The sequence below is a fragment of the Neolamprologus multifasciatus genome, chromosome 12 (genome assembly GCF_963576455.1).
Source record: "Neolamprologus multifasciatus chromosome 12, fNeoMul1.2, whole genome shotgun sequence".
NCBI lineage: Eukaryota > Metazoa > Chordata > Actinopteri > Cichliformes > Cichlidae > Neolamprologus > Neolamprologus multifasciatus.
This window is the reverse complement of record NC_140450.1, coordinates 23,742,780-23,762,952: the sequence shown is the minus strand read 5'-3', so window position 1 is coordinate 23,762,952 and position 20,173 is coordinate 23,742,780. Positions and strand designations below refer to the sequence as shown.

Sequence of the window (20,173 nt, the reverse complement as noted above, 5' to 3'; positions counted from 1 at the left end):
GAATGGCAACCTCAACATCGAAGTTTACCGGAAGCCCACACACACGGACCAGTACCTCCTGTTTGACTCCCATCACCCTCTGGAACACAAACTTGGAGTAATTAGGACCCTACACCACCGGGCAGAACATGTTCCCTCTAAGCCTGAAGGGAAAAAGAAGGAACACACACATGTAAAGGAAGCACTCAAAACGTGCGGCTATCCTAAATGGGCGTTTTTAAAGTCAGCAAAGAGGCACAGAAAAGAAGATCAGACACCAGCGAGGGAGGATAAGAAGGACAGGCGCAACAACATTGTCATCCCCTATGTAGCCGGTGTATCAGAGAAACTCAGGAGGGTTTTCTCCAAGCATGACATCCCGGTGTACTTCAGACCCAGCAACACACTCAGACAAAAACTGGTTCACCCGAAAGACAAAACGCCAAAACACAGACTTAACAATGTGGTGTATGCTGTACAGTGCAGCGAGGAATGCCCAGACCTCTACATTGGAGAGACCAAACAGCCACTTCACAAGCGCATGGCACAACACAGAAGAGCGACCTCCACAGGACAAGATTCAGCTGTCCATCTGCATCTTAAGGATAAAGGACACTCTTTCGAGGATGCCAATGTTCACATTTTGGACAGAGAGGACAGATGGTTTGAAAGAGGAGTGAAAGAAGCCATCTATGTCCACTGTGAGCGACCATCTTTGAACAGAGGCGGTGGTTTACGACACCAACTCTCTGCCATCTATAATCCAGTTTTGAGATCCCTTCCCAGACGCCTTAAGGCCCACTCACACCCTGGGCCATCTGACCTCAGGAATTCGCATGATAAGGTGGGGCCAGGTTTCACAATGAAATCACCCGAAACTCTGGCTGATTGGGACCCACACCCAGTTCCACACCTTGGCTCAGGCGATTAGAGGATCATCAGGGGGTCCTTTTGTCCCTCTGTGGGGGGACACTCCCACTAGGGTTATATCTGGGACTCTCCACCATTTGACCTTAGAACTGAAGAAGCCTCTCGGATGAGAGGTGAAACGTCTTCAAGTAACTTAAAGAAGTCCAGACGCTTTTCTTTGCAAGCTCCTTTGACTACGTTGACCTGGATGACTGAGAACCTTCACAGACACTTAGACTCAAACGTTAGAACAGGCTTTTCCCCGCAGCACGCCGTTTAATAAATACTCACAAAGAAAATGGCGGCTGTTACAACTTATGTCTAAAAATGTGTAGTGTCATGCATCGGTTTAAATACTCGACTCCAGGTACATGACGCGCAGCTGGAAACACTTCCCGCAAGACGAGCTGCCCGAGATTCACAGAATTTACAGAAAATTTTACATTTTTGTGATTTATATAATTATCGAACGATAGAATTCTTATATCGGGATATGAGATTTTGGTCATATTGCACAGCCCTATCTCAATTTTTTTTTTTTTTTTTTTTGTAAGGTTCAGGTTTTTGTGTTTGTGTGAAGCTGTGCATACTATATAAAGACAAATCATATAAATAGTTCTGAAACAAAAGTCAAATCCTGTTATCTTCCGCTAATTCAGTTTTAACACATGATTCATTATTTCTGACATTTGCAGATGGTTCAAGCTGGTGGACAAAACGGGAAAAGAGGACAAGGCACGAGGAGAGGTGCTGCTAGATATCCAATTTATGAGAAACAATATGTCAGCCAGCATGTTTGACCTTTCCATGCAGGACAAACCACGCTCTCGCATTTCCAAGATAAAGGACAAAGTGCGTGGGAAGAAAAAGGATGGTTTCTCTGACTCGGCCTCAGCGATTGTGCCCTCTGTCAGCCAGGTCCTCACAGACAGTGAGGGCGAGGCTGACGCGCAGTCACTCAACCAATCTCCAGATGAGAAAAAGAAATCTAAGCTCAAAAAGCTCTTTGCCCCCAAATCAAACTTGCAGCGTAACATCTCACAGTCCATGTCCACACTGGGGACGCTGCCTGAGAAGAATTCATCTCTGAGTGGCAGCCGCTCATCTGGTCTCAATGTCAACTCTCCTGATGGTAATTTAACCTCTGTTCTCTGTTTATTGTTTGCTGTTGCCAGCGCAAGTTGCGTAAGTTGTTTTGCATGTCAACAATGACATCATGCCTCACTGTCTCTCTCCCCGCAGTTAAGAAGAAATTCAAATTGGGACACAAACGAACCGGCAGCTCTGACAGCAAGGTGTCTTTGGGTCCTTTCTCCCTGCTGGGCCGCTCCAAGCAGAGCAACAGTGACCTGAACAACCTGTGCATTAACGGCAGCCATGTGTACACAGAGGAGACAGAACCCAAGAGTGGATCTACACTCAGTCTGAACAGCTCTGGTCGAGGCTCTGTGGAAGATGTCCGCAAACACACTTCTGATCTCTCTGCAGATGCTTTCGGGAGTGTATCTGTCTTAGCTTCACACAAACAACAGCACCATCAAGAGGAGGAGGAAAGAAGGCAAGCAGAAGAAAGGCGCATAGCAGAAGCAAAGAGGATTGAGGAAGAGGAGAAACACAGGGCACAGCTCAAGAGGCTGCAGGAGGAAGAGGAGCGTAGACTGCAAGAGGAACAGGAGAGGAAGAGACGCTTCCTAGAGGATGAGGCCAGGAGGAAGAAACAGATGGAGGAGGATGAGAGGCGAAAGCAAGAAGAGCAACGCAAGATGATGGAAGCAGCAGAAAATCAGCGGCTTGAGGAGGAGCGTCGACGAGCAGAGGAGCAGAAACGTCAGGAGGAGGCGTCCATGAGTGACAGACTGTCGTCCTTGTTCGGAATGATCAAGAAGAAGGAGGAGAAAAAGGAGGAGGTACAGCTGCCCACCCCAGCCCGTACTTTGGATGCGCAAGATCCCAATCAGCCTGTCTCCCGTCATTCCACCAACCCATTTGAGGACATCACCCTCAGCTCAGATGTTTCTCTAAGCAGCAATGTCAGCCCAACCGATCATCAGAAATCCAGCAGCAAGGCACAAACCCCCTCTGCCATGGTCTTCCTTAACCGCACCGCAAAAGTGTCTGCAGTCAAACCCAGGTAGGCCTTTTTCTCACTACATTGCACAAAGCACACTTAACCATACAGTCTGCACTAAATATGTCATGATGTCAGGTGCTTCTGATTGGTCAGTTTTGCTGTATATTATGCCTTTCAACACTGAACCCTGGAATTTACACAACCTTCTTATCCGATCTTGCTTTTGTCATGAGTTACTCTTAACTCCATCCTCCGATGGCTGACGAACCTGTGAAACCGGTTTGGTTTGTACCGATGACAAAGAAGGTGGGGTTTAAATCTGTAAAGATGTTGTGGAACAAGTTGTAGGCTGAACAAAGTTCATAAGGAGCGACTGAGCCATAGTGCTGCTTTCTGCGTGAATGTCGTGGCTGGTTCGATTTTCTTTTCTTTTATATTGTGTTTAAGATCTTTTTTTCAATATCATTGTGTTCTGGATCGGACTGGAATTCTTAGATCTGGATCATAATGGTAGGTGAATGACCATTTTCTTGCTGCAGTTGCTGCAGTAATCTCTGATTTCCAAAATGTTTTAGAGATTTAGGCCATGAAAGATGGCCCTTAAATTATGTTGCAGTGTTAGGCCTGCATGGAGTGATCTAAGTAGGATGATGTCATTGTTATGTACAGTCATTAGGCTAAAAGAGCGACCGTAAAATGTGTAAATATCAGCAGCTTCCTCTCATTGAATAGTGGACCATTTTATGGGAAAATATTTTGTTATACTAGCGGCTTGTTTCAGTACAAAGGTGCAACAGTCGATAAATCAAAGTGAAGAGTTTATTGATCAGTGTTAAACAACAGCTACATTATATGAGCCAGTACATGGGGAATGTAGTTACCTGCTTGTTGAGATGTTATCTGCTTGTTATTGGTGACGGTTTATACACTGGTGAAGTGAGGGTGCCAGTAATGACCTGTAGGCCTTTGTTTTCACTCCTGGCAGATTGGCTCAATCTTTGGAGCCTGAACCTTCTGACTTCCAAACCCCCAGTCAGCTGTCTCCTTCCCCAGCCAACTCTGAGTCCATCCTGTCCAGAGTCCCATCTGGATCCCCTGATACTTTCTCCTGCCTCCACTCATCTTTAGCTCCAAGAAATAGCAATCAAAGCCCACCTAGTTCTCCCCGTGGCAACACAGAGAATTTGTCATCTGGATCTGAGGGGTCTTCACCCACCATGGCAGATCAGAACAGAAGGGCCCTCCTACCACCCACTTACAGGAGCCAAACCAGAGGAAATCTTACTCCTGTCAGAGAGATTCAAAACCCGGCTTATGAAGAGCCAGAAGAACCGCAACCAGGCAAAACCTCTGTGCCACTTCCAGATTATGAAACCCTCTTCCCTCAGAGGAGACACGGGGTGAAAGGGCAGCCTCGATGGGATAATATAATTGCTGAGGTCAATCAGAAACACAAGGGTGCACCTGTACTCTTGGGTCCTGAGATGAGTGTGGACGGTCCATTGGAGCATACACCAAGTCCTAGGTCTTCTGTTTCACTGGAGACTCCTAACATGAGGCTTTCCCAAGCTAAACCTCAGGAGACCAAACCTGTGTCAACAAAAAAAGCACCAGCCCCGACTCCTCCTAAACCAGTGACATCTCCACTTCCACGATCAGCAGCAGATTCCAGTCAGAAACAAAGCCCGAGTGTTTCTCAACAGTCTTCAGTGACACGTAGTCAACCTGCATCCCCAGCATCAGTAATATCGGACACTTCAAGCAGAGTTACATCAGGAGATGGCGCAAGAAAGGTGCTGCAACCTTCACCCACACCTTCACCCAGAACACCAAGCCAAATGGACTTGAATACACCACCTTCAAGTGATCAAAGCAAAGAACAAGCCACTATGAACAAAGAAGCACCCACAGCTAAACCCAGACAAAGGGTCAGTGTCAACGAGCTAACAAAGGAACAACAATCTGCTGTGAACGGTAACATCCCAAAAGTATCTAATTCAAGTATGAGCAGCACAGACAAAAAGTTAAAAGACGGCTTTGCAGAAGAGGACCCATTCCCCAGTACTCAGCTTCTTTCCAGAGACCCATGGACACTGCAGAAGGAAAACGGTGATTCACTTTTTACTGGCGATGCTAGTAGGAAGGAGGCGACATCTCGAGATTGGGGAATGACAGCAAGTGACTTTGATAAAGTTTTTGGTCAAGAAAAAACACCAGATCCTTTCACCAGTTTTAATGGCAGTGATTTGAAGAAACAGAGTGAATACAGGAAAACGGATGATGAGTCAGTCCTAGACAGTCCTGCTTTTCAAAGAAAGAATTCACAAAAAGGAAAGAAGAGCCTTCCATCCACTACTCCCACACAGCAGATAATACCCACTGCCACTCAAGGTTTCAGAGATATCCCACTGCTGCTTCCCAATGATGGGAAAACACAGAGCAGTTTCAGTGAAGGAGAGGATCTTTTTGGAGACCGATCTTTTTTTCAAGCTTCAGAGCCCCTTAAAGTAGTTATGGAGGAACCAGAAATCTTGTCTGGGGGAAAGGAAACTTTGCGAGCGATGGTGTCACCATCTGAGGTTCAGCCTGTCAGTACTCAGAATAGCAATGGAAGCGGGCTAGCGATAAATTCACGCAGGTGAGATTGACCAGGCTGTTTTCAGAGTTAGCCTTTGATGAGGGTTGAGCTTGATTCAGTTATGGTGGATCACACGTGGTGCTGTTATACTGGGAGACGAATAAGTTGCTGGGATTTATCTTGTGGTGTGGCTGTTTTCCAGGCTGTGATTTCTTGGAAACTTTCCTCACACTTGATTTCAATCTGAATGTTGAATATTGCACTTCAAATGCACTTTGAATACGGTAGAAATGATTATGGAAGATGATAAAACACATCATTTAATTGTTTTTCTCCTAAACAAAATATTTCTTAATCATTTTCTGTGGGGTTTCTGTACCTCTTCTTCTATTTACTTAGTAAACTATCAGGCCTTACAGTAACGTAATGCCTTTATTTACAGGCCTCATCCCGTGAAGCCTATGAGCACATCAGAGAGCCAGGGCATCCACGCTATGAAAGAGATAAAGGTCCGGGACAGCACACCAGCAAAGACAAAGGTACTGTCATACTGGTATAATGTACTGGCACGTAAACACCGTTAACCTGACCGGCTTTTGCTGCAGGAACAACTCGTGCCTGGATAACCTAAAATCTCTTTTCCACTGTGCAACATGGTCTGCACTGTGCTCTTATTTACAAGGAGTAGCATGGAAAAAAATGCCAGGTGGTGCTATGAGACGATTGGATTTTACACATCTAAGATCGTCTGGCAGTCTGCTCTCAAAGTATTTTTAGAAACTTTCTCAAACGTTCTTCTTGTCTCTCTTTTCTTTAACTTGGCAGATGGTGATGATATTAATTATTTTGTCAGAAAAGTAATGGAACTTTTATATTCCAATTTCTTTGATTTGTTTTTCTTTGTGTGCTTAAATGAATTCCTCAATATGTCCTAATTTAAAAAGCATTCACCGAATTATCTTCTTTTCATTCAGATGATGGACTCTGTGGAAAGTGGACCGTACACTCAGCTGACTCAGGAGGAGCTGATCACAATGGTGGTGAAGCAGCAGGCTGACCTTACCAAGAAGGACGCCAAGATCGTTGAGCTTGAGGAATACATAGACAACCTGTTGGTCCGTGTCATTGAGGAGAAGCCGAGTATCCTGTATGCCCTCAATGCTGCCAAGCCAGTGTAAAGGAATGTAAACAGGACTTAATTCTGCTTCCTGTTTGTACTGTATTATAAGACAGTGTCTTAGAGCATATGCACTTTTTAAACTTTCAAACAAATAGATGCTGGAGTGTAAAACGCAAGCAGAAAATCTTTATATTAAAAAGAAGAAAAAAAAACACTAAGGTACTGCAACGTATTGCAAAATATACTAATCATTATAAATAATGAAAACTGGATTCAACTTTTATTTAATAAAGTAGTTTTTTAAGTCTACACTGGGCAGCCTCTAAGTTTTGCTGTGTAGTGAATAATCACTGAAATAATTCATGTATGTTGTCTTCCTCCACTAAAGTCTTTATTTTTATTTTCTTTGCCTCATCTTTATGAAAGCATGTATTCTTTTAACCACTTAACAGCAGTCATATTGTACTCGCCACATATGAATGTCACCTGGATATCCAGTCCTTAAAGACACTGTGCCTATTGTTGCTTCAGAGAAGTCTTACATAGAAAACCAGCATCGACTAAAATAGAGCAGCTGCTATGTTCTCAGCAGAATTGTATACAGAGTTAAGCAATTTTGTCTCCATTGTGCTCATAGTTCAAATATTATGCAAGTTATGCTGCAGTTTCCTGTTCTCCTTAAATTAATTAGAAACTTTGAGCACTGTGATGTGTTTTGTTGTCTTTTGATAAGTAATTTAAAAATCAAGATCAGAGTAAAAGACTCGTTTTAGTAAGTCGCCTTGTCTCTGTGTTTGATCTTCACTAATGATGCCTTTACAAACTAAAACTGTTTGATGATAGCATGGCCGTAATGATAGCAATATTAATCAGTATGTCTGTCCAGACTTGTGCCTTCCAGACCTTCTTTTCATGTATGATCTGTTGTTTTTCTGGAGTGAGAGCTCGCTGCATGTACAGTCTGATCTATCCAGTGTTTGTAATATTACAGCTGATGTAAATGTCTGAAACCGCTGTGTTTATTTCAAATAAAGACACTAATTATGCCTCTGGACTGTGCATGTAGTCGTTTACCACCATTGTGTGTTTGCAAGTAATATACCACCTAACTAAATGAAATATTTACATAATAATTATTTAGCTCTCAGCGAAGGCTCTAATTGCAAAAACAATTCCAGATGTTCGGTGTCTTCCAACTTCTGGCAGGTTTATTTTATGCTTCTTATCTCCATACCCACGAGGATGAAAAAGCAATGTAGCCATGGTAACATACATAGCATGTTTTATTGTACACGCTGCCTGACTTTTATCCAGAACAATAACATTGCATTTGAGCGTGTTTACTTTTTCACAATATTCTCAGTCTTTTGCGTTGTTCTCGGCAGTTAAAGCATTGTAAATGTAAATGCGCTGCAAAGCTGATCGGGAAAGGAAGTGTACATATATTTCGAGGCTTTACAGTTTAAATGGCAGAAAATCACCTCAAGCTGTAGCGATCAGAGTTCAGGCATATGGTAGCACTCAAACAATCAGCAGCTGTTGATAAATAATAAGCACTTGAACACGTACGAATTGCTGTGAATATGCCAAGTAAGAGTTGGGCACGTGGGGATTCAAAACTGAGACGGTGGAGAAAGCTGGGATGCCACGAAAGCTGAGGGCAAAGCCATCACGCGCAATATATATATATATATGAAATATCTTCAAATGTATTTGCATGCCATTGCAAGCAATCATACTCACTTTTTAGGAACTGACTGTTATGACCCTAGTTCACACAAACTGCAGCTAATTGAACTTTTCACATATGTGGCGCCCTCTAGAGGTGAAGCACTCTTATTAAACATTAAACGCTCTTAAATATGTTTCAAATCCTTCATAACTTATTGGAAACTACGGAAAATACGTGATCTATTTGACATTATTTCATTAAGGACTGTAGATGTTCCTCACCCAGTACCTAGTAACTTTACGTTTCATACTTTCCAGGTGTCCTAATTTATTTTATTTTATTTACATATGATGCTGAACAACAATAATCCTATGCTTACAGCCTCTTCTCTTGCATGGATGATAAATAAATGAGTTGGGACTGAGCTCCTTAAAATTCAAATCTATAATATTTGCATTTTACTGTATTTTTGTGAAGAGGACATGTTTGGGATTCTATTTTTATATTATTTTCATAAAATCCTAGATTTTAAAAAGATGCTAAAAGTAAATCTTTCTCTTCTTCTTTTGGATGCTCCCTTTAAGGGTCGCCACAGCAGATCTCCCTCCATCTCATCCCCAGCATCCTCTGTCACACTACTTTTCTCTTGTCTCTTTCCTCCTGTCTTACAGCTCCATCTTTAATATCCTTTGTCCAATATATCCACCATCCCTTTTTTGCACATGTCAAACCCTCTCAAGCCCTCTCGAGCTTGTCTCTCTCTAACCCTGTCTCCAAACTGCTCAACCTGAGCTGTCCCTCTAGCATGCTCATTTCCAATCCTGTCCCTCCTGATAATTCCTTTCTTAGCATCTTCAATTCTACCACCAGCTCAGCCTCCTGTATTTTTGTCACCAGCACGTCTTCAAACCACACATTATAGCAGGTTTCACTGCCATCTTGCAAACTTTCCTTTTCACTCTTGCTGTTATCCTTCTGTCACGAATCTTCCACCTGCTCCCTACTCTCACTACATATCACAATATCATCTGCAAGCATCACAGACACCACAGAGACTCCTCTGACCTGACCTCCTCTGCCAGACTGCCCATCACCAGTACAAATAAGAAGGGGCTCACACTTGATCCCTTATGTAATCTCACCCCCAAACTTGGAACCATTACTCCTATCTCACACCTCACCACTGTCTTGCTGTTCTCTTACATGTCCTGCACCACCCTCACATGCTTCTCTGCCACTCCTCATTCCACCATGCAGTACCACACCGCCTCTCTTGGCACCTTTTCATATGCTTTCTCTAGATCCACAAAGACACAGTGCAACTCTATCTGACCCTCTCTACACTTCTCCAACAACACAAAGCAAACATCATATCTGTAGTGCTCTTTCTCTACATGAAGTCATGTTGCTGCTCGCTTATCATCACCTTTTTTCTCAGCCTAGCTTCAACCAGTCTTTCCCATCTCTTCATGGTGTGGCTTATGAGCTTTATTCCTCTACAGCTCTGCACATCACCCTTGTTCTTGAAAATCAGTACCAGTAAACTTATTTCCTGTTCCTAAAGCATCGTATTGTGTTAAACAATCCTGGAGAGTTTGAAAAGAGGAGTGATGGAGCATATCTCTGGATTGTAATCCTATATCTCTGTCTGATCAACAACACAGGGACATGTTTGACAGTATCCTACTAATTTAGTTTGTATATCATATGGATACATTAGACTCCTACCCTATCCCATCTATGCCTAGGCTGCTCTAATTCTGACTGCCGTAAATGTTATCACTGCTTTACCAAAATGAGATGAGTGTGGGTACCCAGTTTCAGCTTAAAACACAAAAGCTTCACAATACCACGCTGGCTGTGGCGCAGTTGTTGGCTGAGATGCCAATGCGACGGCGGCACGTGAACATTTTGCGAAGCTCAGCTCGAAAGCGGTCGTGCAGCCAGGCGTAGAGGAAAGGGTTACAGCAGGATGAGCTCATTGCGCACAGATGGCAAAGCAGCTGAATGAGTAGAAAGTACTGCTTGTCGATCAGATCGATGTCAATGTCACGCAGGACATTGAACACGCTGATGGGCATCCAGCAGATGCCAAATGCCGCCACCACCAGGGACACCAGACGGAAGGTCTTGCGTTTGCGAACGCGTTGAGCCTCTGCCTGGCTCTCTGTGTGGTGACCGGGTATGACGCAGTTCCGCAGTTTGACGGAGATGCACAGGTAAGAGATGCAGAGGGCCGACAGGGGCAGGACATAGGTGATGAAGAGAGTGCTGTAGGCGTAGGCCAACCGCTTCCCCTCCTGGCCCATCCAGAACTCCTCGCAGATGGTGAAGCCTTCGTTTTTAAATTCCACGTGGTAGGTGTGAGCCACAGCCGGGGCCACCAGACAACAGGACAACAGCCAGATCCCAGACAGGAGGTAGGTGCACGCCAAGACCGAGATCCGCTTTTTCAAAGGGTGCACCGTGGCATAGTATCTGCGGAGTCCATGAGTAAAAAGGAGCAAAGGAAAGATGGATAGAAAATGATGGAATCAGTAATTGGCTGGGGCAAAGACGAACAACATTTACCAGTCAATATGAGCGACAGCAATCAGCGCACAAATTACCGTATGCTGTTAAGGACAACGGATAATACAGGCTGAAAAATGGCAGCAGCACAACATCAATACTAAATTGTCTGTTACCAGAAAAGTAACATCATGTTTTAAGCTTCACAAATAATAAATCTAATTCAGCTCTGCCACTGCAACCAAGGTGAATGGATAAGACTAGATGTGTGCTGGGTTACTGAAACAGACACACCAGTCCGACAGAGCTTCACTTAAACATAATGTCCTCATTCAGACAGACTTACATTTAGATAGCACTAAACTGATTGAATTAGTGCAGAATATTTAGACTAGTAGAGTAGCTTGAAATGTCTTTCCTTATTTTCTGTCATATGTGCAACAACAACATATGTTGATAATAAATAAACAAGCTCAAAGCTCAAGCTTTGGATCCCTCAGTTTTACACAGAGTTATATTCAATTTTTCTACTCTTGCTCTGTAAGACATTAGTGAAAGTACAGTCATGTAGGCAGACAGCTCTGTCTGTGAGCGCAGAAGCCCCGCCCACCCGCCTTTCAAATCTGGTGTTTGAGAGCCAGATCAGAAGTTCCACAGTTGCACCTCAATGTAGTCGTTTTTTGTGTTAGCTGTAAAATCAATAAAGATTGTTTTTCTCCTTGATTGTGAATACGACCCAGTTTTGAGGGCAGATGACTCAAAATGAATACAGGTTGAAACAAGGTGTGGTACAGGTCAATTAAGGATTATTTTGAACTGTGAATCATGCAGAGCTGCTTTAGAGCATGATAGGTCTACTTTACAAAGCAGTGAAGTTGTACATCAATAGTAGGTGATGCGCACTTTAGCTAAAACCAAATAATTTAATACTGTATTGCATTTAGGGAGATACCACTGTGTTCTTTGTAAGTTCTTGTCATGAATGACCTTTACCTGTTTTGGATTGGATTTGGATTTGTTTTTAAGGGTCTGCCTTTTTGCCGCAGTGACCACCTGCTTGATTTAAAGTCTCAGGTTTTGGACTTTCACCCTTTTCTGGTGTTTTGGGTCCTCTGTCTTTTGAGCCATTATGCACATTCATGTCATGTTTGCACTTAAGAAAAAAAAACAATCTTTGTTGGTTTTACAGATGACATAAAAACTCACCACATCAAGGTGAATTTGCATCTGAAGCCAGAAACTTGTTCACTGGGTCCTTCATACAGCAGCTAGACTGATGCGTGGTGTAGCATGGCAAGGTAGACACAGGTGTTATTGATAACAATCAGTTAGGGCACCATGCTATTTAGTGTTTCACAGTCATTCAAGCAAGCAAGCAAGTAGCAGGGGGTCCTGGACCATCAAAATGGTAATTACAATTACCGTTTATCCTGCCACTGCATGTCAAAAAAGCGGCTGCTGAAAGTGTCTATTTTCTTTGAGTTAGTGAGTCATTGTTAGGTGTTGTGTGCAAAATGAATGCTATATTTAGCTTTGTTTTTGAGGGATAACTAGAGCTGGTTTACAAACGCTTCATGATGAAAAGTTTTTTGTCCTTGTTTGTTCATTGTTTCTCACAGACACAGCATGCTGCATGTCAGCGAGATGCTGGAGGTTTACTTACAGTTTTTCCCACTGCATTCTGACTCATTGTGACTTACCTGTCTACACCAATGGCAGTGAGGGTGAACACTGACACGTACACCGTCACTGGCTGTATGAGGTACACCAGGTAGCACATGAAGCGACCAAACACCCAACCGTGTGGGTTGAAGGCGTAGGCCAGCGTGAAGGGGACACACGTAGCACACATCAGCATGTCAGAGAAAGCCAGGTTTCCAATGAAAAAGTTGGTGACGTTGTGCATCTTGCGAGTGCGGCAGATGACGTAGAGGAGCAGGTAGTTGCCAAAGACGCCCACCAGAGCCACGAGGGTGTAGCAGGGAATGATAAGCAACTTGAAGGACTGCAGCAGCTCCACGCCCGCAAACTGGGGGCTGCGCTTGGAGGAGCTGTTCTGCAGCGCCACCTCAAACACCTGACCAGAGTCGTTTCCATTTGCAGCTTGTGTCACACACGGAGGGGTGAGCTCAGCTGCCCACCCACTGCCCGAAACCTCCATCTTCAAAGGATGTTGTGAACCTACAGAGATGACATCATAAACAGAGTCAAGTACAGTTCAACATGCACAGTGAAATGTCAAATTTGGCCAAGGGAGACATGTGCAAACAAGAACAGGCAAAGTGATTGAGAACGCTTTTCCTTTTATTACAGGCCTGCAGACAGGCTGAGCAGCTTCATGAGCCTTTGTCAAATTATTTTTCTTGTCCTTGAAGTAAATGATTTTTTTCCTCCTGTGTAGCTACAAAAAACCCACCATGCTGAAAGCGAATTCCTTTTATTAGACTACGGTGACAATTCACTAACTACATGCAGAAACCAAAATGAACTGGGGTTATTACTTCAGTGTAACTCAGACGAGTAGGCTCTCGTGGAGCCACATGCCTTTCAGTCATTTCCACAAAACTTCCATGCAAACACTCAATATCAAAGCAAATGCTGCCGGATGACTCATGCCATTATCGCCCCATGTACCATGTACGTGCAGTGTTTATGTGGTCAGCACAGGAGGTGTTGGTCCCTGTTAAATCAGTTCATCATATATATTACTCAAGTGAGGGAATTTAAATGATTCATGCCAAAAAGAAAAAAAAAAAAAAAAACGCAGGATAATATATGCACTATAATAAACTCACCCAGCAAGGACACATTTGGCCAAGACTGTGTAAGAATTTTATGTTGATGAAGAAAAAACCAGCAGTGGAGGCTGAATATTTGAACTGCCAGGAAATATTACAGGGGAAAAAATGGCCAGAAGGTGCAGTGTAAGGACGGCAGTCAATCACAATATCTCAAGTAACCAGTACACAACCCCACACTGTTGTGTCTCTAAGAAAGATTAAAAATTTGGGTTGGTCTTTCTCGATTTTAGAGAATTTGCCCGATATTTTTGCCTGTGTGCTTGCTTTTGTGATCCTTAGTTAATTGTTTATATATCTGAACACCGTAGATTGCAGCAATTTATGTGCTGAAGTCACGCCACACTGTGAACAGTGGACAGAGAAAACTCACATATGAGTCGAACAGTGAATCACGCTGTTTATCAATGGACGAGAGTGAGAGTAAATGAATGTAACACGTTTGTCCACAGGAAAAATGTTACAGGAAAAATAGGTCAGAGATTTTTGGCACACAGTTCATTTCCTGCGCCAAAAAGACCCGATATTTCTTTTTTATTAGTTTTTGTTTTAACACTCCCGTATTCCTTATGCCAAGAAAAAAAGGAGAGAAAATAATAATAACGTACGCTGGTACCAGTAGCGTGATCTCATACATTTTAAAGAACATATCACCATTTAAAGGCATTGGAAATATTTACAGTTTCTGGAGACTCGCGGACAGGGTCAGCTCTGGAATACCTCGACGCAGATAAAGCCAGTGGACTGACAGCTATAAAACTGTCGGACATACCGATGACAAAACGCAAGTAATTAAAAATCCTCTAAATAACTTTCAAATGTCTCCAAGGAGAAAAAGCACGTTGCATTCTGCCTGCATCATTTCCGCTCTTTTCACACTCGACGTGCTGACTTTAGGTGCAGTTAGACTTTGTCAATTTAAATTTGCACAACATTACAAGCCAAAGCTGCACACCTACCGTCTACAGATGTCTCAGTGTTCCAGCGCACGGAATATCCAGCTCGGAGCTTCTGTGCGCCTGTGGAGAGATGCGCGCTTCTCACACAAATCCACGCTTATAGGTTTACGGACACCAAACACAGCCATACATTCCGAACCCTTCATTAACGTGCACTGTAACAACTTAAGTTGTTTTAATTAATCAAGTGTGTGTGTGAGTGTGGGTGTGTGTGGCGATCAGCAGGTGCAGTCCGGCTGACTGGGGGAGGAAGTCTCGCTTATATATCTGCCCCAAACTTGAGTGACAGCCGTGATGACTGGACGGCGTTTCCGACGCGTCTCCTTGGAAGATGGTGTGGCCTGAAAAGATCGAATAAAACCCTGCAGACTGTACACCTGATTTCAAAAGCAAGGACAGAGTAGGTGGTTAAAGAGACTTTGCAGCTCCATTCCTGCATGTTCTCCTGCTCCTGTAGTTTCAAGTTGCTGTGGCAGATTCTATAGCAAACATTCTCCACGGTATTTGTTGATCATTTCTATTAATGGATAAAAAAAATGAATAACGGTTTTATTTCCATACAATCTGTAGCATTCAGTCAAGAATGATTTATGCCCACGCCAAGACGGCTCAATATTCTGTGGAATAAGAGAAGGTTACTGCTATTATGGCGCTTGTGCTTGAACTATCCTCCTTTGTTATAAATATTTGTAAAAGGAACAGAGGGGCAGACTGATAAAGAGGTGACGTAATGTGATGTCTCAGTTTTTCGTGGCCCTTGTGTGGAGAACAGTCAGAGGTGGAGGTTCTGCAAGCACGAGGTTTGATTTGTGCAAACTCACTCTCAGAGGCAGAGGCGAAACGATCCTAGCTTTTTTGTTGTCATGAGCAAATTGATTGGGAATCAACAACCTGAAGCCAGCTGATCAGGGGGATCCTGGTGTGACGTCCACGGCAGATGCTGTGCTCAGTGTGTCTGGGGTTTCAGACCGTCCATTTAAAGCTAGAGAGTTTCGAGTGAGTGCGATCAATTCAGGTTAACTCTCCTCACTTTTCATTCTGCATGGAAAAATCACCATGCAGTTCCCACTCAGCCACCAGTGAGTAGTATCTGCAAAGTCAGCGTTAAGCTAGGATTTATCCTTGAGGGTCCTCAAAGTAGTCAAAACACAGCACTGAACACCGGTATCAGAGGAATTGTGGAACTAAAGTGGAATCATCAGCAACTTCAGTTTTGGCTTCAGCACTGCTTCAATTCTTGGTGGCATGGATTTAACAAGATGCTGGAAACATTCTTCACATATTTGAAATAGTCAGCATCAGCACTCAGACAGGCTGTGGCATTTAAACAATCCTCATTTGCTACAAAAGGGGCCCGAAGTGTGCCAAGAAAGCAGCAGCCTGAACTGTTGTTGAAATCATTAACTGGCAAAGCGCCACTGCAGGAAAATAACAAGTTGTTTTTTGGCCTTTAAAATAAATAGGGGGGACCGGGGATAGTTGTAACATTTTTGACATTTCTGTCTGTAGCTTGGAGCTCTTTTAAGGTAGTGGATTCAAAATGTAATGCAAAGTATTTACATGTCTCTGCTATTAAATAGTGCAGCTATTTTCTCTGCAGCACAATTACCCATTGCATGGTATGGTCTCAAACACAAAGAGTGAAATGTTACAATTAACCCCATAGTCTGGGTTAGTTGTAACATATCCTGGGGTGAAATGTAACACAATGAAATAAGGGTACTGACAAAACATTAACATTTAATCTTTTTTATTCAACACATGAATGCACTTAAAGCCATTTATGTAGCTATGTGTGTGTGTGACAGAATGCAGAAATCTAGCTTTTGAACATATTCCAACCCCCCAAAAAAGACAAATTATGGAATTTTCTGCAACTGAATATTTCATTAATTTTGGTTGGTCTTCCTTGAGTTTGGCCTCATTGGCTCAGTGGGCATTATAATCTACAACTCTTGCACCAACCTTTGAACATAACAATGAAGCTGAAAAAATGTAGTTGTGTACCAGCATCGCAATTCCATTACTTTTTTTCATGGCTTACCTTGGTGTGGTTTGCAAAGTGCTTCAGAAAGATGAGGAAATCTGTTTCTTGCACCCATCCTGATTTATTTCCACTACCAATACTTCCTACTGGTCCATCTCTGACACAGTGGTCTGCATAATGTATGTGTGGGAACACAAACAGTGGAGGAATTGTGTTGCCAATGGCATTAACCGCATATACAAAGGTGACCAGTGAACCTCTCTCTGCTGATGTCGTTGCCCCAACTTGTTTAATATAAGTTAAAGTAATAGTGTGGTAAGTTGTAACATCTGCATTATTGTTACAACTAACCCAGACTGTTGCTGTTACAACTGACCCAGACTCATATAGCCATGAACTAGCTAACATTACAGCCAACGGCTAAAACATTAGCACTAAAGACCTACACAGAATATATCCCCATAGACATACAAATAACATAATTTAAGTTTGATGAGTTTAACTGCAAAGCAGATAATGCTATTAGAAATTGAAATAAAGTAGAAATACTTTACTGGCATACAAATTACTTTTTTTCATGTTAAATTGTCTGTGTTTGACGAAATGTGCTGATTTTTCACATGTGATAGCAGAACTGAATTGGGCATGTACAGGATGAATCACATCATTTGAAACTTAGCCCTGATTGGAGAAATTGGAAGTGTTACAACTGACCCACGTTACAACTATCCCCGGTCTCCCCTACCTCTTTAGGAAACTATAGGGCAGCCTTTTTTTTTTGGTTCGGGATAGGAAAATACTATAAGCTAAAGGAGAATATTGCAGCCATCTTTGCCATCGTTTAACAATAACAGAGACTTTCAGAGCTGTTCAGACTGAACACTGCTTTAGTTTGATCATGTCAGATTCTGACACTTGCCTGGATTTATTAAAAGGCTTTACTGTGTCTTTTCATTTAATCAATAATGAACAGATGCTGTTTAGTCAAGCGCTATAGAGTGCACCATCCCAGAAGATTGTTTCTTGTGAGAGAAGAACAACTTAACATGCATGAATTTTTTTCTTTCTTTAATTTTTTTTTGTCACATACTAAAACTTGCTGATGAGTGACAACCATGTGACCTTTTTTGGACTAGCAGGAATGAGCGGCATTAGAATCTGTCAGTGTGTTCTGAGCTTCATGGGGACTGTGTAATTTTTAGACTACTTGTCTCCACGGCCACCGCCGGTGTGAAGAAAACAAAACTTCAGACCTTGAGCAATGAATAAGAAGAAGGTATGATGAGTCACTGTGGTGTTTCATCTACCTGCAGAACTATCAAATTACTTCAACCTTCAAGTTCTTTGAACTATTGCTAGGACATTTAAAATGCAAATGCAGTTTGCATGCACTCATCATGGGCACAAATGTGATGGTAATTTGGGGCTTTTACGGATTTCTGTTCATTTGCCAGGTTGGAATGATTGTTCAGTAGACATCTTTAATTTATTTATTTTGGATTTTTACTTTTGAACCTTGCGGGTCAAAAGTTTACATACAGGCTCAAATTTATACAGACATCCCCACTAACATGTAGTTAAATGTCTTTTGGCAAGTTGCACCTCGCCCAGACATTTTTGGAAGTCAACAAAATTCTAGTATAATTCTGGCTTGTTGGCAGAATTAATAGAGTCCATGTAAACTGGCTGGTTTCCTGGCACAGACCTGGCTTTTAAGTATAGTCCACAAATCTTCAGTAGAGTCGAGGTTGGGGCTTTGGAGAGGCAATTCCAGACACTAAATGGTCTTAATGGGCTTTATAAACAACTGCAGCTTCCCAGATCCTCAGTTTAAACAATTGCACTTAACTGCAGTTTATTCAGATTTGACATCATTTGGCCGAAGTTTGGAAAAAACAAAACAAATTGTCACCCTGAAATAAGAAGAAATTGGTTAGGATGTTCAGGAACACCCGGGAACCACCAAGGCGCAAACCAGCCATTAACCGGAAACTGCTGGGACACCGATGTCACTGTCCACAGTGAAGTGAGATAAAGCACGCACAAAAATAACGTTTCTGGAATAGCTCAACCCTTTTGAGAATTTGTGGACTATGCTTAAAGGCTTATATTAAACAATACAATTTCACAAATACCAGCTTGAAACTTAATTAATAATAAACTTTGAAAGAAAATGATAGCATCTGGCACCTGGCAGCTTTCATCTTAGATGAATCTAGCTCATAGGCAGTGGTTTTTGTCTGTGAATTAAGGTGATCTGACCTCATTGAGTTTCAGTTGTCTTATGCAAGCAGGCTGCATGATGAGTGTTTTTTACTGATAGACTCACTGATGCAGACACAATGAGGCTTTTACAGATCAGGTCACAACTAAACAGTAACACATGAGTCGGTGCTCAGTGATGATGTTTTTTTAATTTACTCCAGCCCATTGAGTGTTTTAGAGCGACACTGTTAAAATATTTCTGATAACATGCTAAAAACCTCCAGTTCACCTTTACAAATATAATAGTCTGACATTTCCTGATTTTAAAAAGCACCCAAATTAGATAATAATAAATATATAATGAACTGAACAATACCAAAATTGAAAAGAAGCAAAAAGAGCAGGAAGGAAAACTAGAACAAGATGCATGACAAAACTAAACTTTAAAAAAACAACAACAAAGTAGCAAACTATAACTACCCGTACATGAAAGCAGAGACAGAGGAACACGAGCACAGAAGGCACAAGAAAATGAAGATGCTGAAAGCACTAAGAACACAACAAAACGAGCACAACAACAGGACCATGACCAAAGTCCTCGGTTAAGTACTATTATTTGGACACTGGAGGTGTTAACAAATGCTTTTTCAGATAAACGATGAGGCTGTATTAGTAGTTATGCACTAATATGCATTAGTATGCACAGCAATTGAGTTTCAAACAACTCAGGAGACTGGTCTGTGATCTTTGTTTTTATCACCAACTTTTTGGACTCTTTGGAGTCACCTGTCTTTGAACAGGCCATACCCCCATCGTTACCTTTAAAAAAATGATGTCAACTAATGCCAAGATTTTAAATGCTCACAATCTACAGTTCATGGCTGTATTCACAATTCTTACTGTCAGGGACAATCACACATTTCAGATAATTTCTGTGTGATTCATTCTCCACTTGAAATTCTTATTATTACTGCCTGACAGTTTGACAGTAACTGTCAGGCATTTATGTTTCAATTGTGTTTTGCTCTGGTTTTGTTTGATTTTGTTCATATTTGTTCAGTGTTCATGGGTCATAACTGATCAGTGATCATCCATACGTACACATTCAAGTGGACCTGAGGACCAGGTCAGCTAAACACCTGAAATTATTTAACCTGGAGGTCATGAAAGACTCTCCTGGGTCTGCTCAGTGATGACTTAAAGTTACTAATACAAAAATACAAGACTTTTCTATTTGACATGATTATCTTCACTAGATGATGGCAATTTTCTCTGTTTTATGTCTCACCCAGAGAAACCCACAAGGATAATAACCAGCGTGACGTGGACAGCTCAGTAATCAGGCTTATCCTGGTGCAACAATATTGTTTGATAATCCGGCTGT

General features: G+C 42.2%; 2 protein-coding genes across 2 annotated transcripts in view; one reads left to right on the top strand and one right to left on the bottom strand.

Annotated features, from left to right (window-relative positions):
• rab11fip1a (RAB11 family interacting protein 1 (class I) a) overlaps positions 1 to 7,703 on the top strand; it is a 16,721-nt gene extending 9,018 nt beyond the window's left edge. Inside the window, exons 2-6 of the mRNA XM_085179874.1 lie at positions 1,584 to 2,020; positions 2,131 to 3,019; positions 3,945 to 5,597; positions 5,980 to 6,076; positions 6,512 to 7,703. Of these exons, the coding sequence (XP_085036000.1) occupies positions 1,584 to 2,020; positions 2,131 to 3,019; positions 3,945 to 5,597; positions 5,980 to 6,076; positions 6,512 to 6,715 (3,280 nt within the window). The 3' untranslated portion in view covers positions 6,716 to 7,703. The remainder of the gene's footprint in view (positions 1 to 1,583; positions 2,021 to 2,130; positions 3,020 to 3,944; positions 5,598 to 5,979; positions 6,077 to 6,511) is intronic.
• On the bottom strand, positions 6,749 to 20,173 carry prlhr2a (prolactin releasing hormone receptor 2a). Its single transcript, XM_085179880.1, has 3 exons — positions 14,598 to 20,173; positions 12,541 to 13,021; positions 6,749 to 10,807 (listed from the first exon to the last, which is right to left on the bottom strand). Exons 2-3 carry the CDS (start codon positions 12,999 to 13,001, stop codon positions 10,171 to 10,173), a joined length of 1,098 nt encoding a protein of 365 aa, XP_085036006.1. The 5' UTR covers positions 13,002 to 13,021; positions 14,598 to 20,173; the 3' UTR covers positions 6,749 to 10,170.

Bases quoted from the DNA above. Each gene is read 5' to 3' on its own strand.
- prlhr2a (XM_085179880.1), bottom strand. From the start codon at position 13,001: ATGGAGGTTTCGGGCAGTGGGTGGGCAGCTGAGCTCACCCCTCCGTGT. The intron at 10,808-12,540 runs GTAAGTCACAAT...TGGACTCCGCAG, and splicing joins ACTGCCATTGGTGTAGACAG to ATACTATGCCACGGTGCACC.